The 25,788-nt window shown below is 41.5% G+C and overlaps 2 protein-coding genes across 12 annotated transcripts in view; both read right to left on the reverse strand.

The window, feature by feature from the left end:
* Positions 1 to 312: 312 nt before the first annotated feature.
* Positions 313 to 2,653, reverse strand: LOC142946420 (cytochrome b-c1 complex subunit 10-like). The gene is made up of 3 exons (XM_076087685.1): positions 2,531 to 2,653; positions 1,351 to 1,490; positions 313 to 492 (listed from the first exon to the last, which is right to left on the reverse strand). Exons 1-2 carry the CDS (start codon positions 2,590 to 2,592, stop codon positions 1,370 to 1,372), a joined length of 183 nt encoding a protein of 60 aa, XP_075943800.1. The 5' UTR covers positions 2,593 to 2,653; the 3' UTR covers positions 313 to 492; positions 1,351 to 1,369.
* A 330-nt stretch (positions 2,654 to 2,983) lies between these two features.
* The window catches only part of tcf3b (transcription factor 3b), a 28,734-nt gene continuing 5,929 nt past the window's right edge, over positions 2,984 to 25,788 (reverse strand). For 5 of the 11 annotated variants that reach the window (XM_076087660.1, XM_076087670.1, XM_076087661.1 and 2 more), the window contains 19 exons: positions 25,510 to 25,582; positions 19,830 to 19,903; positions 19,100 to 19,169; positions 18,555 to 18,595; positions 18,175 to 18,307; positions 17,725 to 17,771; positions 12,967 to 13,060; positions 12,763 to 12,863; positions 12,283 to 12,406; positions 12,077 to 12,135; positions 11,403 to 11,478; positions 10,759 to 10,820; positions 10,350 to 10,556; positions 9,530 to 9,641; positions 9,084 to 9,234; positions 8,769 to 8,822; positions 7,599 to 7,840; positions 7,329 to 7,480; positions 2,984 to 6,478 (listed from right to left, as the gene is read on the reverse strand). In XM_076087660.1, coding sequence (XP_075943775.1) covers positions 7,335 to 7,480; positions 7,599 to 7,840; positions 8,769 to 8,822; positions 9,084 to 9,234; positions 9,530 to 9,641; positions 10,350 to 10,556; positions 10,759 to 10,820; positions 11,403 to 11,478; positions 12,077 to 12,135; positions 12,283 to 12,406; positions 12,763 to 12,863; positions 12,967 to 13,060; positions 17,725 to 17,771; positions 18,175 to 18,307; positions 18,555 to 18,595; positions 19,100 to 19,169; positions 19,830 to 19,903; positions 25,510 to 25,582 — 1,866 coding nt within the window. In that variant the 3' untranslated portion in view covers positions 2,984 to 6,478; positions 7,329 to 7,334. The remainder of the gene's footprint in view (positions 6,479 to 7,328; positions 7,481 to 7,598; positions 7,841 to 8,768; positions 8,823 to 9,083; positions 9,235 to 9,529; positions 9,642 to 10,349; positions 10,557 to 10,758; positions 10,821 to 11,402; positions 11,479 to 12,076; positions 12,136 to 12,282; positions 12,407 to 12,762; positions 12,864 to 12,966; positions 13,061 to 17,724; positions 17,772 to 18,174; positions 18,308 to 18,554; positions 18,596 to 19,099; positions 19,170 to 19,829; positions 19,904 to 25,509; positions 25,583 to 25,788) is intronic. The other 6 variants (XM_076087665.1, XM_076087664.1, XM_076087667.1 and 3 more) reach the window with 6 other exon arrangements.

A 25,788-nucleotide genomic window follows, 5' to 3' on the forward strand; every position in this document is an offset into this window, starting at 1 on the left:
AACTCGGTGAATTCGTGTGAGTCCGCATGCATACGGAATTATATTATCACAACACTTTACATATACAATGTCGGCAAAAACATTTTTATTTCACACTACTTTTACAGTACAAATAGTAGAGACCAGTTGGCAAATATCATGTGTGCAAAGCCACGCTTTTACAACTGCTCCATGCAAAAGAAAATTATATATAAGTATAATCTTTCTTTTTTTAGCACTAAAAACCAAATAGAAAAATACTCTCAACATCAAGCAATTGAATCAAAACATTTCAATAGATGACATTTTGCAGAATAACTTGACACATTGGGGGACAATTAAAGATTTATTCACATTAAATAACACTGGATCAAAAGCAGCATTTATACAGAGTGCATTTTGTCATCCAAGCTCCTAACAAGCCCTCAGCGACTGATTGTTGAGCCAGGGCATCCTACTTAAGCTTGCATTGTGTAAGCAATCCACCCGTGCGCCCATTCCCAAGCTCTGGTCCTGTAGGCAAGACACACAGCACCATTTGTTAGCAAAATGTACATCAACACATCTGTTTGAATGTGTAAAGAAAAAAAAAACCACGAATCTTGTCTGCCTCTGAGGTTGGATTTCTGACAAAACCACATCCAAGTAGGTGAAAGGTGTAAAAACTTTAATAGGGCTTAGGAAAAATCCACATGTCTACAGTGTGGTGTTACAGTGAATATGATGGATATTGTCTGGGGTTTAGGTTGCAAAACAAAGTATTATAATGTTAATTGATTATTGAGGGAAGTGAAATGTTTACCATATTGATAATCATGAACTGAGTAAACAAATTGATCATTTAAAAATAGGCAAGCCCTAACCACTACACCCCAACAATACAATTTAACAATTCATATTCAAAATGAAATCTGTCGGGCCAGCTGTGCTGAATGCATACTTTCTCTAAACTTTTATTTTGTCAGAAACTGGCTGTTTCTATTTTAAAACTAGTCTGACCCTTTTGCAAGGCTTTAAGATTACTCAGAAGCATAAAGCTGTTTTGTTGTCATCTAACAAGCTCACAAGAGCAACAAGAACTCTCCGGCCTTTATTCTCAGCCTGGAGTAAACTTTAGTTAGTGAGCACTACAGGTGTTTTAGAATAAGTTATTTCTGGCCTCAGTATGGGGTGGCCACAGTAACTTTAACCAATACTCAAAAGAGTGTTTTAATTTGAATGTTCAGTTCCAACACCTGGCATGTTACACCTGCCTGATCTTATCAGGAGTACGTGGGTGTGGCTAAAGCTGATGAGCAATCCAACTGAACACGGCAAACAAAGTATGTGTACAAAAGCTCAGTTACACGGGTGTTGATTTTAATAACTCACAATTTCGTTGTGTGAGACTTTACTCATCGTCGCTGAACTTCCCTTTAATGTATGGCACATAGTCCAGAACCAATCGCCAGTCTGTGAAGTGAATGAGCGCCACTCCACCAACTGTTCCCCAGGCCACCATATTTGGTACCCTAGATGAAAAAAAAAAAATGCCACTTACAACCATTGTCAGAATAATGTTTTTAAGTTTCAACATGCACACTTCCCCAAGTCAATGCACAAAGTGACACAAAAATGGTTGTTGTGATTGACAAAAAGCTACTAAAAACTTAAAAAAAAAAAAAAGTGCTATCCTAGTAAATGTGCTATTTTTACAACATAAATATTATTAATATAAATAATACCTTTATGGTTACTGACAGGAACCAAATGAACTAGCTCCAACACTGGTTTAAGTTATTGTGCATAGGCAAAAGGGTTATTCCGGTTTACACAAAGGGTCAAATAATAGATAAAAACGTTTTGATGATCGATTGATTAGTACACGTTCAATAATAAAGATCTTTACAAATTACTGTTCAACATTCAACATCTGAGTTTTTTTCTGTGTGCACTTTGCAAGGTCAGCTATAGTGCTGTACTCTCACTATGTTTGTGGAAAAACAAACAGCTGTCAAGTTTAGTTAACTCTCATGAGTGGTCACATCATATTTGAGGAAGATAATGTTATGTAAAAACATGCATCTCCTTTTATCATATTGACATCAATTATACTTACTGTGATTTTACATCATTTAGAGGTTTATCAGACTCATACACTGGTCACATAGTTCATGAATTAACTGAGATGCTTCTATGTTAGCAAAGGACTATGAGCACTTCAGTACTTAAAGATATTGAATATTAAAATAACTTTGATATGGTTAACTATCTATTAAATCTCTGACATATAAGACATGATCCAGATCGTTATAGTGTCAGTGTAAACAAACTAACAACCTACCGTTAGCTGTTCAATTACAGCAGACAATTCAGCATCGTTGGTTATAGTAGCATTATGCTAACTAGCCCAGCTAGCTAAATCAGTGGGAAATAAACAAGCAGGCTAAGCTAGTAAGCTAAGCGGGTCACCCAGAAGGACACAACCGTTGTAGTATTTGTAACATGACGGAAGCACTAAAAAACATTATTTCTAAAACAGTACTCCACCTTTGTTGATGGTTTAACTTACCACGTCCTTAGAATAGTAATGTACTTGGCACCGACGAGTTTATTAAGTATTTTTTGCACCATCCTGACCTTCTCTCAGTTGTAGTTCTTTACTCGTTGCAATGTTTTCTCGCGCTGATGGCCGTGAAGGACCCCTGGGCTGCCTTTTTTTTATGCCTGTTAAAAATAAACTGGCTACGTGCAGCTACGGTTCATTTCAGGCCACCACTTCAAAAGGTCTCCGTTTACAACAGAGTTGTTTTCAAGACTGTGCTCCGTGTTAGGCAACCATGTAGTTATAAGCAATATTGCAGTACTGTGCGTGTTGACTTTGAGAAATCAACTGGTTTTAATCATGTCTTGAATTTAATGTGGTGCCTTGGTTGCGTAATCATGAATCATAAACGCATTTGTGATCCCCAAAAGGCTATTGACAAAGGCAAATATGAACAAATTCATTTTCCGAACTACAATAAACCCTTTATTACAATGTTTTCCTTTATTTTCCTTTTTATGTATACAATATTCAAAAGCCAGACATTGGAAAAGGTATAATCTGTTATTAAAAATGGCACATTTATTGCTACATTACTGTTATATACAGGACAGTTCTCAACTATATATATTTATATATATAAAAAAAGAGAGAGAGAGAGATTGAGTGAGACACTGAGGACCCTGCAGGAGTCAACAGTGTCCTCACTCCAAAGATGTCAGGCTCTGTACCTGTGAATGTATTAACACTCAATAGTCTCCCCCTTTTTAGTTCAACAAAGATATGACAAAACTGTTGAAAGCAAGTGTTTTATTACTGCTTTCTTATACCAAAACAAGTTCAAGCCCGTCAACTTAACATTTTTTTGTAATTTTCTGTTGACATCATGTGCTCCTGCAGTGGTCGGCTTGCTTTTCTGCAGATTTCAAACTGTGTCTATGTCAAGACTTGTTTTAAGAAATAAGGTTCCCCCAAACAAAGAATTTGAGTATGTTGCTTGTAGGCTAATGGGATGCTCACAGAATACTAAATGACATCAAGTCAGATTTCCCCATTGAAACAAATCGGCAATATTCAGTACAATAATTGATCTTGAAATAATAAAAAGAAAAAACTTCAAATACAACTTTTTGAAAGAAGTGATTAGAACTTCTCAAAAAAAGTCACTGTCAACGGCATCAAAGAGCTGGAAGAGGTGAAAATAGTCACTGGAGACTAAATATACTGAAAGTCACTGCAGCAAAGGGCTTGCACTCTGATATACAGAAATTGAAAATGCTCCAAGTCATTAGAGGTTCCAGCTACGACGGAAAATAAATCTCACTCCCTACATTGAAATTGAAGCAACACACACACTGAAACATGTTAATGTGCATCAAAAACAGACAATCAGAGCCAAAAGCAGCATCTCTTGAACCCTGTAATGTCAAGCGATGGAGCAATATTGGGCAGATAGAAAGAAAACTCATGACCTGGACCCATGACCTTAACTCAAACAGCAGTTTGGACAATATAATCCAGTTGAATAATTAGAAAAAAGGGGGAATAAAAACTAAACAAGATCTACGTAACATTTATTTATTTAACTAGATACACTGAAAGAAAAATCTCTTTATACCATTTAAACTTCTTCCTGAAAATTGAAAAAAGCATTAGGAGAAGGGAGGGTGGGGGAATGAACAAGTACCTCTTTAATCTCCATGATAAATGAAATGATATGGTTCACAAAATAAAACTGTCTTAAATGAAAATACAAGTTCAGGCACTGATAAGGTATCACTCTCCCATCATGTCATCTTAAGTCTTGAGAATGAAAAGGCCACACTATTGATTTGTATAGGTCTTTTTCTTCATCTCTTTTTGTAGAAATTAAACACACAAAAATGCTCTACCTCCCATTTGTGATTACATGTTGGTAAAAACCATTCACAACATGACATGGGAATAACGTCACAATAACACTGTTTTGTTCTCCATATTATCCATTACCTTACACCCAAATACGGACGTCTGCCTCCACAAATAAATGTGCAGGCTGCTATAAAGCGAGCTGCACACTGAGAGCCACTTGGTTGAGGGCAAACATTAGAGAGAAAAAAAAAAAAGGTGAAATGAAAACTTGTATACGGTACTGACAAAGCCCAGGACTTTGAAAATGAAGGTGATCCACATTTGTATGGTAGCTACATTCAAAAACCAGTTGCATAATTACTGTTAGAGACAAAAATCTTCCCACATTTTTCCTCAGTGCTTCACTGCTTAAGAAAACTTCAACAGGACCGTGGCACAAACTCTGTCCACAAACCCCCAAAAGAAAAAAATGTATCTGGGTAGCTGATGATGCGCTTTACAACTAATACTGGAATAAAGGTTACACCAAACGCTTTTTCATTTATCATCCGTTGACCCTTTTCCTCTGCCATCCTGGTTCAATTTAGATTTTTTTTTTTTTTTTTTTGATCAATTTCATTTAAATGTCAAATATCCCCTTTTTCAGCTCATCTACAATACACTCTAAACTTCAAACTAATATTGCCATTTATGTAAAAAATCTACAATGTATAGACTAACAAAAAATATATATTTTTATATATATTTAATTTTGAAAAATGAAACATATTAGAGTAATGTATGAAGTGAATTTACACGTCACACTTCTCTCGGTAAGAAACGTGAGGACAAGCGTACTCAGGAGGAAGGTGAGGGGCTGTAAATCAGTGGGAATGCTCATTTAGGAAAAGAAAGCCTCCGTTAAACGAAGGCTTGTCTGCTTCAAACAAATGCGGACTGATGAGATCCCTTCTTCAAAAAGGAACCCAGATTTTTTTTTATCGTCTTTTACAGAACGTCGTTTAAGGGGAAAGATAATTGAGCTGTTAAGTCTGCTGGCATTGTCAGTAAACCATTTTAGGTAAGTAAGAGCACTAAGTGGTGCTGATCACTTAGCAAGCGTCTCAAATGGCTTTAATACACGACTTCCGGGGACTGAAATGCACAACAGGTCGACACCTAACCTTCCGTCTAAACCTGTACAACTGTGCTTTGCCTCGTCCAAGTATGCTTTAGTACGTAAAGCAGTACAAAAACCTGAACATGCGACAAGGGATTACTGGAGTAACACTAGAATTTGTAGTCAACAAATAGGAAGAACGGGTTTGTAGTTGACAGACTACCACTTGGATAATTCATAACTTTCAAGGAAGGAGTCTTCTATTCCAAGTCTCCAGCCGCCTTGTGGGACGAGACCGGGCTCGAGTGAGAGACTGCCTCTAGGTCAGAGTTCACGTCTTTCATGAGCTGCTTTTGAACTGTCGAGACCTTTGACCTTTCTGCCTTCCCTAAACATTTGCTGATAAGATCGAGGAAAAGTCACCGAATTTAGACAATTCAACTTCAACTATGGGCTTGGTTACATAACATATGTAAGACTGTACCATCACGCTGGGAATGACATACATTAAAAGTAACTGCTCATACACATAAGCAATCCCTCACAATAAATGTTCCTCACATGTAAAGCAATTTGCTTAAATGTCAAATAGAAAACATGTAACAATTAGGCACAAATCCTTGATTCAATTTGTGTTTGTTTAGGTCTCCTCTCTTTCACAAGAGCACCTCTCGGCAGTGTGTGAAGTCCCAATTTGTGGCAGGACAAAAAAGTACTCCGGTGTTCCATCGTCTTGTGGAAACCCAAGAAGAAGATTTTTTTTTTTTTTTTACATGTATAAAACAAAGCAAAACTAAAAAAAAGTTCTTCACATTTGAGCTTGTAGTCATGGTTGGGAGTGCGACAAACAGGCTGTGTCAGTTTTGGCAGTATGCATGTGTGTACGAGTGTGAATGTGCATCTTGAAACTTGAACGGACAATACACAGACATGTCCACATATATACACACACACACTGGAGAATAATGGGTGGAAGAAATCTGTTAAGGCCACATCCTCTGACAGCCGAGGAAACACCACCAGATCTGCAAAAAGGAAGGACCACAAACATTATGTTGTAGTAATCCTGTACTATAACGAAAGCAACAAAATAGTGAGGATTATACTGAGCCCACTGACTCCTACGTGCTAATGCAATTCATTGTTTAAGTTATAATCCTTAAAATCTTCCAAAAATCAAACCCCGTTTTTGATTCATGGTCCTTCAGTGTATTTACATTTAGTAATTCCATTTTCACGGTTTGTTGCTGATTCAGACTTCACTCACATGAGGGATTCAAGGGGAATTCCTGCTTTTGCAAACCAAACATGTTCTCCACCTGCTGCTGAACATTAAAAAGTATTCAACTGGCTTTAAATCTGAAGCCTCCACAGGTGTTTATAATGGCCATTTCGGTATTTTGCGTCAGCGGCTTACTTTTTAAATATTGCAGGAGGTAATAAGAGCAAAAGGAGCAGCCACAGCGATGAAGAGCTGCAGGCGACAGGCCGCATACTTCTTCATCAAGGTAACCAACTTTAACTGTGTCCTGCTGTTATGTGGAGAAGTACATGTGCATCATTACACTAGATTGCCATTGCTTATGGTAGGATGGAAAAAGACTAATTATTGACCTTTGTTTTTGTTTTTATTACTCCAACCGTGTCAGTTTGTTTGGCTACTCTGGTTTTATTTTGCTGGTGAAGGAATGTTTGCTGCCCCAAGAATTCTGGGACTTGTAGTAATGAATCTCTCTTGCAATTACCACCTGTAACCACATATTAAGGATTTTAACTTTTAATTAAGTAACTGATACCTATTAAGTAACAAATACCTATGAAATACTCAGGGTTACATCCTAATAATCACTTCTGTAGCCAATTTTTAAGGCCTACCTGGTGTTACATGTGGCCAATTGGGTTGTGGCCATCTCCTCCCATACTAGGATGGCCTCCTGAGAGCTGCATGGCTGCTTCACCCACCACCCCAGACACCTTCTCCTCCTCACGGCGTTTTAAACATGCTGCCTTGGGGTTAAGGTTACGCTCTGACAAGAGGAAGGGAAAACAGAAACAGGCCCTCTCAGCATAAAAGAGTAACGGTGTATTTAACAGAGGTAAACATAACCGGGCTTTCCATCCACGATGTGCTGCTGGCAGACTGACCTCTGACTTGCTGCTCTAAATTAAGGATGACATTGACAGCTTGGTGCAGGATGAGAAGTTTGGTCTGAGGTTTGTCGTGGCTTAGGTGCAGCTGGCACATCTTCCCAAGCTCCTTAAATGCCTCGTTGATGTCCCGTACTCTGAGGCGCTCGCGGGCATTGTTAGCCACTCGCCGTTCCTTCTCGCGTTCCAACTTCACCTCAGGGGGAAGGTCCTCGTCATCTTCCTCATCATCTAGACTACTTACAGATAAGAGATCAAATAATGAAGCCACGGGCAGGAAGATATTTCAAGACACAAACAATCAAACACTTAGTGTGTTCAGGTGACCGTGTGAATAGCATTCAGCTACTTTAAGTTTAGGCAAGGCAAGTTTATTTGTATAGCACATTTCAACAACAAGATAATTCAAAGTGCTTCACATAAAACCATTAAAAGCATCAAAACATAAGGCAAAAGAGATTTAAAAAACAATTAAGAACATACATTGAAACAATAAAAACAGTCATTGAAACACTCTAACCCGGCCTCCCTGAGGTCTTATTTAGCGTGGGACTCCAACCCCGCCTCGGGACTCTAACCCGGACAATTGGACGCGGGACTCCAACCCCGTCTCGACGCGGGACTCCAACACCGTCTCGGGACTCTAACCCGGACAGTTTAGCATGAAGAGCAGGGACTGTACACACACAGTTGAGCTTTGTGCTGAATGGACGCACTAAGCATAGGAAGTGTGTTGAATGCATACTGTATAAAAGTGAAAAACATCCAAGAAGCAGCATCTCCCTCTGGATCATTTGATCATAAATATCTGTTGGATGTGTTCTGTGTGTACTGTGTGTCTGCTGTGTTTAAAGGTTTTAACAACAAACTACGTACTTAAAATAAAAAAGGGAAGGCATAATGAGCTGTAGTTTCCTATTGTAATGTTTGTTAGGGGTAAATGTTTTTATATATTTTTTTTTTTGCCCAATACATAAAAAAAAAAATACATCTCCATTTCAAAATTCGCAGCATAAATACAGAAATATTGAAAGTCAGAGACGTATAATACATTTCAGAATGTCATACCGATATTATTACAATGATTCTGCCAATCATGTGCTTTAATTGATGTGTTACAAGAGCCAACAAAGCACAAGAAATTGACCCTCTATTGGAGAGACTTACTCGTCTTTCTGGTCTGAAAGGCTAGCGAGCATCTGGAGGGTCAACGCCTCCTTTCTGAAAACGTGACATGAAGGGAAGGGGGATTTCAACATTGTTAAATGCTTAACAGAGTCTGGGCGATCGGCGGGGCACACAGGATTAATTACACCATCTGACACATTTAACAGCAGACGTGTGGAAACTTGCAGCAGATATTTCCAATATCAAACATGTTCCTTAATATTTTCACACTTGGCAATTGCGTTTTATAAAGTCTTTGGTTAAAACACAGACAAGAGAACAAATACTAGAAAAAAAGAGTAAGGACCACCTTACCGTCGAAGGCGTGCTGCCTTGGAGTCCGTCTTTTCGTCATCAGATTTGTCTCCAACAGATGAGTTGTCGTCGTCATCATCCTCTTTATCTTCCCTTTTGATGTCTGAGCCGCTGGAGGAGTGCGTGGAGCGGGCCAAACCACCAGGGAGACCTAGGGACGAACACATAGATGTTAGGATGTTCCAAAGTAACCTCTCTAAGGAGGGGATGTAATACAACGGATCAACGTAGAAAGCTAATTAAGTTGAGCAGAGATCACTGAAGAATTCTCAATTGCATATCAGTGTGCACGTACACTCGTTGAATCATGAATGAGTATCTGGGTATTGAAATCAAACATTTGGTTCTGTGGCGATGCTAAATAAAAAGACATTCTATTGTGCAGTTTCACTAAACAACAACCGATGTGCTCTACTGTAAGTAACGAGATATCTAGTCACACTTACCGGTGAAGCCTTCCGGTTGGCCGACTGGTGGTGTGGGTCCGGATGCGTGATGACCGTGCAGAAGAGTGCTGCTGGGAGGAAGGCCTGTGGGCTCCTCGTGTTTCCCTCCCTGCTGAGGAAGGTGGAGAACCATGAGGTGGAGCTCACAGGGACAGACAAATCACAACGACACTCATAGAAAACACACCGCAAACTGCATTGGTCCAACGTTGAAGACCAATAAAACAACTTGACATGTGCTCAACTCTGTGAGAACAAATATTTACTAAATTATGGAGTTAATTCAAAATGTTTTACATGTCGTTTGCCTACATTATATATTGTTATCTAAATCACCAAAGAAGATGCATAAACATAGTTTACTCCTATTTGCTTGTAATTTTACAATTTGTTACCAGCAGATGGCACAAATAATACTATGTTTGACATTTTACTGGAAATGTACTCCTCACTAATGCTATTGTTATTTTCATAATTCTTTCTTGCTAATAAGAACAGAAATCAGATTTCTTCAAAAAGCTAACTTGGCATGTAACATATAAATACAAGATAAAATCAAGGTACGCTGTCAATCAATAAATCAAAGTGTATTGCACATGTTATGGTTCATGCAAGCCATGAAGAATGTTTGTTTTAACCTCCATACTAACATTTCTTCAGTAATGGCTGGTGGAATGACCATGTACTTCAATCTCCATTAATTCAGCATGAAAACAAACTCCTTGCAGAGTTTTCAGAAGTGTTGACAGATATTATGTTTGTTGTAAAATTACCCACAAAACACAGATGAACACTTTAGTTTGTATCCTGCTTGACTCACCAGAGCAGGATGTCTGTTGCTGAGGGCAAGGCTTGCATTTGGGAAAGCTGGAGAGAGGCCCCCAAGGCCTCCGAGGCCCCCGAGGCCCCCGTTGTGTACAGCGGACAGCAGGCTGTGCATGTCGGGGGCGCCCTCTAGACCCTGACCCACAGCATGGCTACGCAGTACATGGATGGCCTCCTCCAAACGGTCCTCCATTTTACTCTGCTTTCAAAAACACAACAAGCACGCACTTTATCAAAATGACGAAGCACAATCAAATTCCAGGAAACGGCTTACGAATGCACAGTACGTCTTTGAACAATACTTTGTACTTAACGGTGAAATAAGCATAAAAAGGCTGAGAATACGTGAAGACAAGCTCTTGCTTAAAATCCCTTTGATGCAGCAGAGAAACGTTTTCACATACCAGTGCGTGTGCTTGCCCTTCATAGTTGGGTGTGGTTGGTCTTTGCCACTGAGACTGAGCCCCTGCAGAGAGAAATATTGGGATAGTGTTTAGAGGTAATTGTTAACGTTACAGCAGATGGCGCTGCAGACACGTTTCTATGCTGAAGATCATTAAAAATGCAGAGGATCATTTTTGCCCCATCAATTTCAAGTGATTCTTTTTTGTGTGCCAAAAACAAGGTTGCAATCAAACTGAACAAGTTAAATCAATTGGACTGATGTCAATATTCTGTGGCGGAAATTGAAATATCATCCAAATTTGTGGTTGCATGAGTGAGGATAAAGCACAGGATAAAACCACCTGATCGCAGTTTACCAACCTTCTGATTGGCACAATTTAATCAGCGGTTAGGCTGACATGAATCTTTCATCAAAGCGAGATAGTACTTAAATGATGCAGGTAAAATAAAGACACGGTAAATAATGTGTTTATGAATATGCAGATTTCATATCTGATACATGACACATTACGGTGGTGATTGGAGATTAAATGCCTTTTAGTGACTCGACATAACACATTAAAACCTTAAGATGTTGTCTTCTCATATACAAGTACTAATTATTTCACACTCATGTGATCAATATGTGAGAATCCAACTGTACCTGCAATAGCCTGAGGAGATCCAGGAGTAGACGGCGCGGAGGAGAAGTTATTACTGTTGTGGTCCGACGGGTAAATCTGAAAGAATTGATCAAACAGCCCAACATTATTGATTTTCACTGCAATAGTGAACCGAGCAATGAGTCACCACAATAGATTTTTCTACATGATACGATGGTTTCCATATCACACAATATTTATCTCAAATGCCACATCAGAAAACGTTAACGGGAAGAATCAAAGAGTTACAGCAAATAAAAGAAGAAATCATTAAGCAGGTTATTTTTCACCAATAATCTATTTTAAAATAGGACAAATACTACTTTGTTGAGTAAAATTTGACTTGAGAATTTCTTGCACACTTTAAAAATTAAAATTAAAATCTCCAAATACAATTATTAGGTCCTTGAATTCCACCGTTTTCTCGTTATTAAGTTGTGTCTTCGGCATATTTTACAATGGAAATTCATTCAACAACCAAAATAATGCTAAACCGCGGACGGAACTTATTTTTTTTTTTTTTTAAGCATCATCTTTCTTTTTAAAATTAGCATTTATTTACGCAACATCACCCCAACATCACAGATTTTCACTTGAGAGGAAATAAAACGAAATGACTATTAGTTTCATTGCCCAGCACTAATTTGAAAAACCAAATAAACAAAAAATAACTCACTGAGGCAAGAGCCTTCCCAATTTCATCTCCTGAACTGCCAGCTGTGGTGCCTCGGTTTGCTGCCGAGACAAAAGAAATCACAAAGTCAGATAACCCGATTGTTTTTGAGAAGAAAATAAATAAATAAATAAATAAATCAAATGGCCACGGGACAGACGCTTTCCAAGACACTCGTGCGATAACTTCATTTTTTAAAAGCTCCGTACCCATGATGCCTTCTCCGTTGATGGCGGGAGTGTGGTTGTAGGTGGTGGGGGCTGAGTGGAAGCCGTTGACTTCGCTGCCGTGCAGAGGATAGTTCTGTGGGGACAGAGGCAGGGGTTGACGCTTCTGGAAAAGGAATACAAGTAGCTCCATAAGGCACAAACCCCTCACAGAAAACTAAACAAAATGTGAGAAATGCTTCACCAAGGAAGATTAATTTATTGATGATTATTAACCACTCAATCTTATATCGTACCTTAAATGTTAACACATTAATTCATGCATCTCACATGATATGTGGTTTCATTAATAGAAAAGGAACTTCTGAAGAACAGATGCTAAAATCTTTCCTCTCAATGAAAAGCTAGGCCATTCAAGTTCACCACATAATATCCTTACAAGCAACATCAGAAGATATGAGCCATTATAAACGACAACAAAAAAGAAAAATATTGATTGAGATTGATGCCATTTCTACGCACCATCCTGTCCTGTGGGTTAATTGCAGAGAAGGAGCCCGGCTGTCCAATGTGAGGAGAGTTACCCAGCATGGCAGAGTAGCCAGAGGACGACCAGGGGTCTTCTGAGAGAAGCACAGACACATTTGAAAATATGAAAACACCTTTAAAAAAAAAAAGCAGGCCAACAGAACAAATTCATTCCAGGGATATTATGTGAAAGGTTACCTTGCATATAGAAAGGGTAGACAGCTCCAGGCTTAGCACCAGGGTATCCTCCGTTGTCTCTTGCATACTCATCACCAGATGTGGAAGCATACACCTAAACAAACAAACACAGTCAGCAGTTAGACTGTGATTCCTAGACGACTACACACTTAAACATGGACATTTTATGATTCTTTTTTTAAAAGACAAGAATTCTCAATTTGTATCCCCGAGTATCACGAGAGATAAAAGTGATATGGAATCGATCCAGCCTATCCGCGCTTGCTTTCCAATAGCTTCAAGTGGCCACAAGATGGCAAGAGGGAGTCTGCCGGCGGTGGAGGCAGGCCGGCTCCTCGCCTGTGGAGGAGAACACAGCGGCCATGCCATGCTGGGCACAGCGACGGCTTGAATCCCAGTGCACAGTGAGCACTTCCTCTTGCTCCCAGGACCCCAGTGACATCGCCCTGCCTAGCCTGCAGCCCCTCCCTGTAACACACTCTGTATCAGCCTGCACACATACCATGCCTTCAGCGAGCCAACACTCTCTCTCCACCAGCAATACCCTCAAACCAGCACTATCACGTTCTACATGGCATCAACAAGAGGATTGGATTCCAGAAAACATGAAAATTGACAGCTATGATGTTTTTTATAATAGCATCTTAAAAAGGGTCCAATCGCACACCCTTTCTACATATTGCTAACAAACACGGAGGCTGGGCCTTAAGTGACACACATCTCTGGGCTCCAAGATGGACATGAGAAGCCCTCAGTTTCCCCAAACACCATCAGCCAGCACTCAGTTCGTCTTTTCCTCTCCTCCTCTGTAGTAACATGGCAAATCGAGGAAGAGAGAAAGAGAATGGAGGCTAGGCTGCAAAGAATGCTAATCCAGAGAAGGGATTTTTTCTGTAATTTGATTTAACAGGGAGAAGTGGAAAGGGAATGGAGAGATGCACTTCTAATTACAGAGCCATCTGCCTGTTCCTGGACCACATCCAACTCCACAGGCAGCTGGGCTGAGGAGAGGGAGCGAAGAGAGGGAGAGAGATGGGGGCTGGGATCCAGTCAGTGAGAGAGAGAGAGAGAGACAGAAAGAGAGGGAGAGATTGCAGTGGGTAGGGGGTGGTAAAGGGGCAAGGGGGAGGATTGAGGGGAAAAAATGAAGGCCCTGATGATTTATGAAATGGGTAGAGAGATAAGGGGTGTTAAAGGGGGACAGGAGAAGGTAATCTAAATGACTTAAACAAAGCTTGATATGGCCAGGGGAGTGTGAAGGAAACAGGGGATTTAAAATGATCACGGTTAATTCAGGGGAAAACATGACGGAGATGGCTTCATTTAACAATAGGCTTTGAGTTGTTCTTTCACGGGGAACAATGTCGAGTGAATCCTGCTGCTCTAGATGGGAACAGAGAACTACACAATGACTGGTGCTGCTGGATAATTGTATTCTCAGGAAGAAAGGGGATTTCTAGGGTAAAATCCTCAACTAATAGGGGTTTAATGTGATTCAGGTTACGACCGTGTAAAGGTTTGTGGCAAGGGGTGGGGAGTAGATGAAGATTAACATCAAACTAACCTAAAAGCCCTTTATTCGACCACAGGGGTTTTGTGATTAGTCTATTGGACAACTAGGGGGCAGAAGAGAAGTTCCTCCGTGTTGTTTGATCGGTGCAGATGAGAGGAGGTGAAGGTTCACGGGGTTAGGGCAACGCTCCTGTGCACAGGTATTGGTGAGTTACAGAAGTAAAGGAGCTTGGGGGGAAATGACAAATCGCCTTTACAGTGCAGCTATTATCCATTTGCTGATTTATGGCAACATGATTTAAGTAACAAAAGTAGATAAAGAAAAACTAAAGAGCATGTTGACGGGGTGGTGAAGAGAAGCAGGGAGGGAGGGAGAGTGGGAGGGACGAAAGACCACAGGATCATCATCGGCAGTCATTAATCTGGGCTCAGACACGGGGCTAAGAGGCCTCGCAAGCACCGCTCCTCACAACTGGGTCACTCACAGGGGGGAGGCCCACCCAGGCCATCATGTGGTGAAGCGTAGGCAGAGGGCCGGGCGAAGTGGGGGAGGGAGGGGTTCACACACACATCTCATCATTCGCACCGAAACCACGCGGCCATCGTTCACACTGCAGGGAACGACTGAGGTTCAGACGGTGAAAAAGAGGGGGGGCCTCGGCCAGACAGAGTGTTCGCACTCAATCTCTGTGGTTTAGTCACCACGGCGGAGGTTTCGGCAGCCACTTTAACACCCACAGGTGGACAGCACTGAAGAAAAAAAGATTTCTTTAATGTCTTCAGTGCACAACAGATAAAGCAGCGTGTCCACCAGGTCCAACTCTGATCCACCTCCATACTGATCCGACATGAACCCACCTCATCGATGCATCCGCTGCAACTTTGTCTCAAAATAAGACTGAAGTCTGAACGCAACACTGTTAATGCTCGACTTCATTTCCTGCCGGATTATGCATCCGTGGCTCCGTGATTTGGACCTAGCCAGCCATATAAATCCTTTGAATTCACTTCATCCATGCGTTTAAAAATCATCAGCATAGGCATGAGTCAATCTTCATTTAACGTTTTCTTGTGAATGTTGCACAAATTTTGATGAGATGAAGAAATTGTAGTCCGGGTTAACGTGCAGGTATTTTTTAAACCCAGTATTTCTAAATAACTAGTCTTAATCTCTCTCTCCGCCGCTTCGTGTTGCCGGTTCACTGATTCAAGGCACCGTGCTGAAAACACAGATGACGCAAGTGAAGAGATGCAAAGGTTCCATATCCAGTTTATCTTTCAGGTCACTCTCGTCATCTGAGAACTACAGTAGCGTGTGGCCTGGGTGACTAAAAATGTTTGTGCAATGGCAGTATTTCATATTGATGATCCAGTGGCAGCTCAAGCAGCACGACTGGACTCTAATAGCAGCATGACAAGCAAACAACCCAGTAGGGTTCTTCTGACATTACATATCATGTTTGCCATTTAAAAAAAAATAAAAATAAAAATAAAGTTGGTTCAGGACCATAAATGACTTTCTGCAGAGGGAAATATTAAGAGAAGTCAGTGTTGCGTTGAAAATGCTTTGTGGTATTCAAATTGAGCAAATGGCGTCTGAATCATCCGCGATCTACAGCAGCTGAGTCTGTATGGACGGACCGGTCGGTAATCAGCACACAGGACTTAGTGGAAATAATCTATAAATGGGAATGATGTGTGCAACTGCTGCCCAGTTCAATTCTTCGTCAAGCCGCTTCAACCTAACAGTGAGATTCATTCAGGATATATTCAAACACGTCACGGTGACTTGTGCTTCCAGCTATGTGTGGTTGCCATCATCCACACATCAGCTGCTGGGAATTCTGGGCCCACTGACAAAATGTGACACTTGGTACAGTAAATCAAAGCACTGTATGTTACTTCGGAGCGCTTTGACCAAGGATTAGAGTTCGTAAGCACACGGTTGAATCCAGTATTAAATCCGCTTCTCAAACTGAAATCCAACTGGATCTATTTAGCTTTAAGTTTCCCATTTCAAGCAACAAGTTATGAATAACCGAATACTACGTAACTAAAACTCCAAAACTGATATTCAAAGTGAATCATCGGGAGAACCATTACAAACTTGCTTAATAGCCGCACAACTTTCCAAATGGCTTCTACACTGTCCTTCACCCACAAAATGATCATTCGTATATCGTTCATTCACCCCGTGTTACCTTTAACTCTGGAAAAAACATTTTTATCAAATGTCCACAAAAGGATGAATGAAGAATAAAGAAAAGGAGAAAAGTTACTGTGTCAAAACGTCTGTTGACAATTCTCACATAAAGCATCTTCGCTTAAAACGCACCATTTAAAACACTTTCACATGTCTTATGCTTGCAGAGGCTCGCTACTCGTCTGTGTGCGTCCTGAGTAATTTAAATATTAAGGTTTTAGTGTTTGGGAAGTAGTGAGCGTACGACTGGATAAATGGGACTTGGGTTGTACTGCACGAGTTGTGAGAGAGTTTGTAAACGGATGGATATAGTTTAACCGTCGTTAAACCTGGCCTCCGTTAACTTAACTTCATTCAGACTTCCTTCTGTTTGTTGACTCTCCGTTCACGGTGGTGGCGAGCGAGAAAAACAATGTTTTCCTCAAGAATTCAAGGTTACACGGTGTGAGTATTTGATATACAAATGGTCATTTTGTGGGTGAAGTATTGCTTTAACAAGTCCAAGTGTCTCATTACAAACTTTGAACTGGATCCAAAATTGAACCAGCCACCACAACCCAACCTTCTAGAACCCTTCATGCACTGGCTGCATGAAACTCGTGTACCTTCATTACCCAAATCCAGGACCTGTGTGTTCTTACAAAACGTATAATTCAAATCAGGCCACTGAAGAAGGTGAGTTACCAGACTTGACAAAGCACCTCAAAATCCTATAAAATTGCTCGTCTACATGACAACCAGACCCCGAACAACACTTGAAACCACTTGAGTGTAGTGTAGAGACAGCCACAGTGATGATGTTTATTGGGGCCCGAGTTGCCCGACTGTCAGCTCACTGAGAGTCTGGCTGAGCAGAGGGTCTTTACCCCTGTCCGTCACAGACCTGCTCAAGCAGAGTGGGGAGAGCAAGTGTGTGTGTGTGTCTGCCTGTACGTCTGTCTATATGTAGCAAGAGCGTGTAGTGAGAGAGAGAGAGAGAGTGAGCGAGCGAGCGAGCGAGGAAGGACTGTGAGCTGTGAAGGCAAGCAGAAATAAGCTCTCACCGAAGACGGCAGGCCAGGGGGTTTCCGAATCTTCTTTGGCTGGGTTTCTGTATGCGGGGGGAGGAGAGGGAGAGGGGGGGGGGAGAGAGAGAGAGAGAGAGAGAGAGAGAGAGAGAGAGAGAGAGAGAGAGAGACACACAAATAAGGACTTAGCAAAGACACATCTGACAATGGTCTGTCAGTTCAGGTGCAATTTATTCCTGTGCTCTAAATCCAACAACAGAGGAGAACACAAAGCACCAAACACACTAAGGCATGTGTGAGGCAGTGTGTGTGTGTGTGTGTGTGTGTGTGTGTGTGTGTCTGTCAGTGTGAATGAATGTTGCTGTGCATTCATCTGAATTAACCTTTGTATTGGAAAGAGTTGTCGTATGTAGACAAAAGTGGTCAGACAAAACAAGAACATTTGAACAATTTGAATACAAAAACAATGAAATCAAGTTGTCGTACCTATACCTCCATCAGGCGGCCTTCTCCTTGGGTTGTTGGGGTATGACGGATAAAACTGGGAGCCAGGTTTCAGGCCAGAGGGGGACATGGCATCTGGGCTGGGCATCGCTATGTCGCCAGGAAGAAAACCAGGCTAGAAGAATGGAGAAAGATGGAGAAACAAGGTTTTACAATTAACTACTTACGGAGGGCGTGGGATAGCACAAACCGCTTCTCTTCTAGGAAATGAAGACAGTTAATTCAAAGTGTTTAACGTGAAAAGAGAAGTGAGAAAACAGAGCTTCCTTTACATGATGCATTACATAAATTTAGCTCCTCACACACGCACGCATATATAACCTTGCAGGGAGATGCAAGGAATAAGCAAAACGCTCACATACCTGGCTTACAAAGGGAGGGTATGGCGGCCTCTCATTTTTACCTGCAAGATAAAAGTGAAGATTGTATGAACTTTAATGAGTGAAACCATGAGCTTTATCCAGACAAATTAAGAGGCAATGGTGTGTGCTAAAACAAATGAAAAGTAGCTTCCTTTTTTTTTATTGTGTTTAAGTACAAAAAGTCCAGGGATGCCCTCCCCTTTTTCAGTACGCTCAGCTGCATAAAGCCGCCTGCCAGACAAAACCCTGGGGAAGGTTTCTGCTTCACTGCTCTAACATCCCCAACACTCAACGAATGAACACAGGCACACACGCGCATCCATGTAGACACATACACATTTTAACACCCAGAAAACAAAGTACGCACAACAGTCGGATCGGCCATTATCAACATGATTATTTTAGTGTGACCAGGCAACATGTCCTCCATCACAGAGAAGGGAATTTATACACTCGTTCTGTTAAAGTGCTGAAACAATTCATCAAGCGTTTTATTTTTTTAACCACATAAGAGTCACTTGGTAAATAAAATAGCCCCAACATACCTGCAACCCCTGCACTGATGAACGGAGAGGACAAGCCTTCATGCTCGTAGTGGGGTCCTTCACTATAGCCCTGAGGGGAACAATGGTATACACATAACAACATGAGTAACGTTAAAGAAACGAAAAATGTAATTAAATCATGTCGGCTCCAACATTGGGCAGGCTAACAAACACACCCACACACCCAAATGATAAACAATGTTTAGTGGTCTTGTCAGCGCACCTATGTGGCTTTCTTAGTGAGCACCCTCCCTCTGCTTTTCTGTCTAACTAATAGGATCCATGCCAAACAAATCTGCATCAGCTCGGGGGATTCAAACAGACTTTCTTAATTATCAACTTGTGGTAATCAAAGCCTGCTGCATTTATTTCACCCCATGTTCCTTGTATTTACACAGAGTTGTGCCAAGACAGTTACAGCGGATGTGAAGCTGCAATTACCGGTGGGCTTCCACAGAGGTTCTGGGCTACCAGAGAGCTTGCCAATGCAGGATCCTGAGCCAAGGTTATTAGGTAGAGAGTAAAACTACCACTTCAAATCAAACATGGCACACGGCATGAAACGGTACTAAGCTGTTGTGCTGGTAGGGGGAGAGGGTGTGTGTGTGTGTGTGTGGCCGACTGATTAACTGAATGTGTGACAATATCATGGCATCTGGTGTTAATGCTTAGATCTCCAAACTTAAAATTGCGTGTGACTCAAGAGTGCGAGTGTGTGTTTAGATCTTACCCGTCCTTGGCTGAAAGAGGGGCTGTTCTGTTCTGCTGAGCCCCAAGACCCAGAGCCGCTGCGCTCGTCTATTGCTGCAAGAAGACATATTGTTAAGACTGACGGGTAGGGAGATCAGCAAGTTAGTCTGAAGTACAGATGAAAGACTCAAAAAAATAAATAAAAGAAAGGCAGGTTGGATTAATGTAACGATGTTAGCAATCCCCAAATGACAGTATATAATCATTATCCTATGCGTCACTGCAGATATGTAGAAATGCCCTGATGTTGGAGTCTTATCAAGGGAACCTGTCACCACGTCCTACTCTACACATTGAATGTCCTTAAGTGGCCATAATGGGCTTGTGTGAGCCAAGAGGGAAGCATCACTATTGATCAAAGACAACACTGTCGCATTCAAGATGCAATGTTACACCATTTCTGGAAAAATAATAAAAAAAACAAAAAAAAAACCTTGATATGCTGCTCAGTGTACCCATTAGTGTTTATTACGGTCACTGAATAGCACAAAATTAACCATTTACATCCCTAATGTAATCCAAGCGGATAACTTAAATTCCACTCAAATCCAATTGACACATACAAACATGTGAAGTAACACAAAACAAAAATGCGTTAAGCCAAAATATGAACCTCAATGTTTTAGGTAAAGAAAAGGCCGATGTGTGGCACAAAGGAATAAACACAGCCAAAAGACTGGTGGAGCAGAAAACTCCAAAATACCCCCATCATACCCTTCTCCCTGTCTTATGCACTAATGCTATCCAGGCTCTCTGGAGACACGAGCCTTAATTGCATGCTGATTTGCATAATTGTGCATATTAATGTGGTTTCCTTATGAATATTCATATTTCGCCTTTGATTTTTGCCTAATTAAAAAAATGTGTGTGAGAAAACAAAAGAGAGAGTGAGCGGGTGGAAGGAGAAAGGCAGGGGACGAGAGAGAGAGAGAGGGAGGGAGAGAGAGAGAGAGGGAGGAACAACAGGGATGGCAGAGTGAGAGGGGTCTGGGCGAGATCAGCAGCCTGGCTGACGAGTGAGAATGAGTGATGAGACTAACAGAGCGGTGCAAGCACCTACACACGCTGCGACAGCCGTGATCTATGGAGCTGATGCCAGTGGCATGGAGAATCAGGCAAGCAGGGAGGAGAGGGGACCTCAAAAGATCAGCCTCGCTCACTGTCACATCGGCCCAGCTGAGAGGCCGCGGCGCTAATAAAGCGCCGCGCCACCGTCAACCATGTCCAATGGCACAGGACACTGGTGACGGGCTCGCTGCTAAATAAAGATGACAGACTTTGTATGAAGACACTTGAGCCAAAACCTGGTGCCAGGAAGAAGTAATACCACATTTAAAAAAAAAAAAAAAAAATCTACTTTAGGAAGAGAGACATCAACAATGAGCTACTTCTAGTCTTGCAATAAATAGATGCATCTGAACTCAAGTTTCTTTGTTCCACTTAAAGACACTCTTCTTCCAAATTGCTGGCAGACCACAAAGTATTTTCACACGTACAGGTAACCCCCAAAAAAAAAATGTAACCGTCACTGTCAACAATAACCTGCACCGAGTGGCGCTACCAAGCCAACAAGGAGGAATAACTTCACAGTGTTCACAGCCATTTTCAATACAACACACATTCGCCTCCATTTGGCCAGCGGGGGTGCAGAGGATCGAGCGAAAGCGCGACTGTGCAGGAGAAGTCTGACAACATTGTTTCACACTTGCTGGAGTAATTAACTCTGAGGCAATTATAACAAGGTGGAGAGCTGCTGAGGTGACACCGACGCTCAGCCAGGCTAGGAGAGCCCCACTATGCCAGAAGAGAGACCTTCCTGTTGTTGTTAATCTCTCGTCACGTGTAATATCAAAAACACAAAACTCACACCGCAGACAACTACACTGATGAAATAATGCAGAATAAAGTTCCCAACAAGCTTCAAATGCTGTAGAAATAACACATTGGGGTCAAATGCAACACTAGACACTAGATTTGGGATATTTATATCCTGTGGTACGTTGCTCTCGTACAAGCAAGTAAGCAGGTTTTAAAGTCTAATTGTAAAAACAAGATATGTTCTGTACCATTCAAAGTAGGTCAGAGATATACTCCTACATCAATTATTTTGGCCAGTACAAATATTTTTAGTACTTTGTTTTAAACCAACCCTTCGCCTGTGACCTAAAAAAAATGAATAGCTGTGAACACTTTTTGCATTCTCAATGAAATCTAAAAGGACAAACACAGATCTGCCCCATCTGGGCTTTATTTCATCACTTCACTATTGAGCTTTTCATTTCTCCAGTCGGCCAGCACTGCTGCTGTCCAAGATATACTTAAGAAAAAACAAAGCTCTCACACACCGTAGATGCCTTTCAAATAGCTGCAATTGATTATCATGTCACACAATAGTCCGTGTGATGCTGACGTAGCGGCGTCACACCTCCTTACGTACTCTGACAGCTTAGTTTTCTGCGTCTACGTCTTACTGGTGGAAGCAGACAAGCTTTTAATGCTTCGACAATCTTCCTTTAACCGTGGATAACAACATAACTAGTGTATCGTCTCGCAACAGTGAGATGAAACCTATCATTACCTTGGATTATAAATACCGGTGGAGGTTAGGGCTGAGCGAGATAATTCAACATGATTATCGTCTTTCAGATTTAATCACATTGTAATGAAATCATATATTGAGATACCGTAATTAACAAGTATGTTGTCTAAATTGATAACAAGAAACTCAAGCAAATTACTCAGAAGATCTGATTCTTTTGCAGTAAAGTTCTTAATTAAATGAAAAAATATTCAGTACATTTTTCATTCGTCACATATTTAATTCACACAAGAGTGGTTATTTCATATAGACTATTAAGTTATTGAATTACCAGAAAACATGCTATATTGTGATAGAAGATTTTGGCTACATCGCACAGCTTTAGTGGATGTTTACCGTCTCTGACATTTCCACATTTTCTGATGCTAATTGTGAAGAAAAAAAAGGATTGTACAAAACCTAAGTGGCCATTACCACTAAAAGCTTAATTTCAATGAGCTTTCACAGTGTGACATCCAAGATTATTTCAAGACAGCATCAGAGTACTTGAGCACTGCAGCTCATGCCAACTTACAAATTAATACCAAAATCTATTCCATCTTCAGACAGCTGACAGTCGGCTACATAAAGAACAAAAGTAAAGCAGTTGATGAAGATTCAAACAGTCGAGTGATGGTCAAACTGGGAAAATAAGGTTTAAGATAGAAAGTACCCTGTTTTAATCGACTAATTAGAAACACGCAGAAGACATGTAAAAGACATGGGGCTGGCATGAACACAACAGGTTCTCTGGGCGTGTATCACATCCATCCAGACTTTGGCATGGCTAGTGTGAATGTGCTTCCAGTGAAAGTCACCCAGAAACATATTTATTCTCTGCCACAAAGCCTTCTTGTGGCTGCAGGCTCTGAAAACATCTAATTTAGTTGAAGAAGGAAAGCACTCTCCTTTGAGATTTCCTCTTTTTTTTTTGGCCGGCTTAGACTTTCCAACTACAACCCACCCAAGCACAGCCAAATACATGACACAATACTGCAGGCGTGTGCAGGTATACAGCCGAGAGTGCAAAAGTCAAACAACGCAACCAGTAAGCTAGCTACCAGGAGAGACCACATGTGTAAATTCACAATGTTGTTTGTTGTGATCTAAGGGAGGCGAGCCTGTCACGTCCCGTGTGTGTGCGTGTGTGTGTGTGTGTGTGAAGGGGGTTGGAGACGTTGCCAGCAGCTGCAGAGGTGACAGAGGGGACGCCTGCCTGAAGGCTTGTTGGCTTGGCCAGCTCCCACCACACACTATCACACTCTGCCTCCCCTACTTCTCAAACATCCCACACTTCTTGCCAATCCTCTTCTCTTTCCTCTCCCCAACACACACCCTTCCCCACACACACACCCTCACACACACACACACCCACACACACACACACACTATGGCCACTGAGGAAGGGAGAAGGACGCCTAATGCAATTAGCACCCCTCTGAGCACTTTTGTGTTGATGAATAGAGGTGGTCTGGTGGGCCACTAGGCTGCTTGCTGCCGTTCCCGCGCTGCAGGGCCCCTGAATATACAAGCCGGCTAAGTGACGTCATAGACGGACATTGTTCTTTAATGGTCATCATTTATACAATAAATAGGTTAGCCCATAGCCATATTGTATTTTGAAATAATGAGCTGTCTCTTGGGGGTTTCAAAAGACGGTCCTGTTGACGAAACACAGTCCTTTCATCTAAAAAAAATAAATCACGTTCACTCAATTTTCTTCCAGTTCCTTCCTAAAACATCCCGTCTGTCTAAATGAGATGTCTTCCTCATATACACAGACTGCATTTTATTGCGTTAGAACATGAAACAGATCGACAAGAAAGTCCTGCATTTTGACTCCCAAGTGCTCTTAGATGGTACGTGCAGATTTCCCCCCCCCCCCCCCAAGTGAAATGGGACAGCTTGAAGTATTGCATTAAAATAGGTGTCAATAACAGAGGGGCCACACTTTGGGACATGGGGGGGGGGGGGGGGGGGGGGGAATTAACTCCTCACTGCTTAGTAATTGCCTGCTGTAATAGAAACAAACAGAATCCTGCCTTCCACAGGCTGATCCCTCTATTCAACGAGCTCTCTCTTCCACTCTGGCCGCTCGCTGCATGCTGGGCCAGTTTAAGAGGCTGCGAGCGAAGGGGTGAGGGACATTGTCTCGGACTCGAGCCATTTCCTGCAGATCAGTGGGGGTAAGAGCCCTGTGCCGTGTTGGGGGAGGAGTGTTTTACACTTCAGGGTGGAGGAGTCGTTTCAAGTCCATAAGCCCCTTTTTTTGCCTTTGTTCCTCAGTGGCCAAATTCTCACTCTGGGGAACACTGGGGAGTGTGACTCGATTTCACACGGCAGGTTGGAAGGGTGACAGAGGAACGAAAGTAACACGACTTACTAATAACATTCAGGAAGAGAGAAAAGCTCACTTAAAGGCTTCAGGTGCTTAAAGGGGGTTAACTGCAGCTACTTTGCACTTTAAAAAGAAAGACTAGCTGAAGAAACGGGGAAAGAATCATCAGACAGATGTTAAAATAAAACGTGTGGATACTAAGAAAATCTGCAGGATCAATCCTTTATAAAAGACAGATATTTTTCTATCAGCATAAGAATCAAGGGACAACCAAACAGGCATAGAACAAACTGTGGCGTGATTTACACGACTCCATAGTTGAATAAACAAATACAAGCACAACTAATTTCCTACATTTGTTCTTTTGTAGCAAATTGCTCCAATGAAATCTGTCATCAGCGATGTCAATGGATTAAACTGGAGATTGAGTTTTTCAAAATGAATCTTTGTAAAGCTTTGAGCACCACAAATCTAATTTAAAACTTTTGCACCAACGGAGGCAGCGATCTCAAAACTGGGGCAATCAAAACTGAAACCCTCTGCGTGCTCGATACCAAAAGAGCAACGTGAGGAATATCTTTTTCATGATCATTTGAAATATTTGCATTTAATGTGAAAACTAAAAACACGCATGCAGCCAAAGTCCTGTCAGTTAAAGTCACTCGGGGGGGGAAACAAGTACATTTACATCAACGACCACTGCCAAGACATGCAGCGCAGTGAGTGAGTGCTTTGAAAGCTTACCTGATCCCCCAAACTGACTGCTGGCGAGTGTCATTGTCCTGTTCTTCCCATTGGCTACTGGAGACGCGAACATCTACAAGACAAAAGAGGAAAGATGCCTTAACTAACAAAGGTAAGGATGGCACACTTCACACATCCTATTTCCACTAATAAATGACATCACATACACATGTCGCTCAGTCCTTGTGTGGGTGTGGGTGTGTGTGTGTGTGTGTGTGTGTGTAGGCATTTCAGTTTTAGATGAGTCTAAAGTGAGATATTAACTTTCTTTAAACATGT

This window comes from Anarhichas minor, unplaced genomic scaffold (genome assembly GCF_050575085.1).
Source record: "Anarhichas minor isolate MPS153535 unplaced genomic scaffold, ASM5057508v1 ptg000010l, whole genome shotgun sequence".
NCBI classification, from domain to species: Eukaryota; Metazoa; Chordata; class Actinopteri; order Perciformes; family Anarhichadidae; genus Anarhichas; species Anarhichas minor.

Coding starts and splice junctions, on each gene's coding strand:
- LOC142946420 (XM_076087685.1), bottom strand. CDS start 2,592: ATGGTGCAAAAAATACTTAATAAACTCGTCGGTGCCAAGTACATTACT. Junction 1,491..2,530: donor ATTACTATTCTAAGGACGTG/GTAAGTTAAACC, acceptor TTTTTCATCTAG/GGTACCAAATATGGTGGCCT.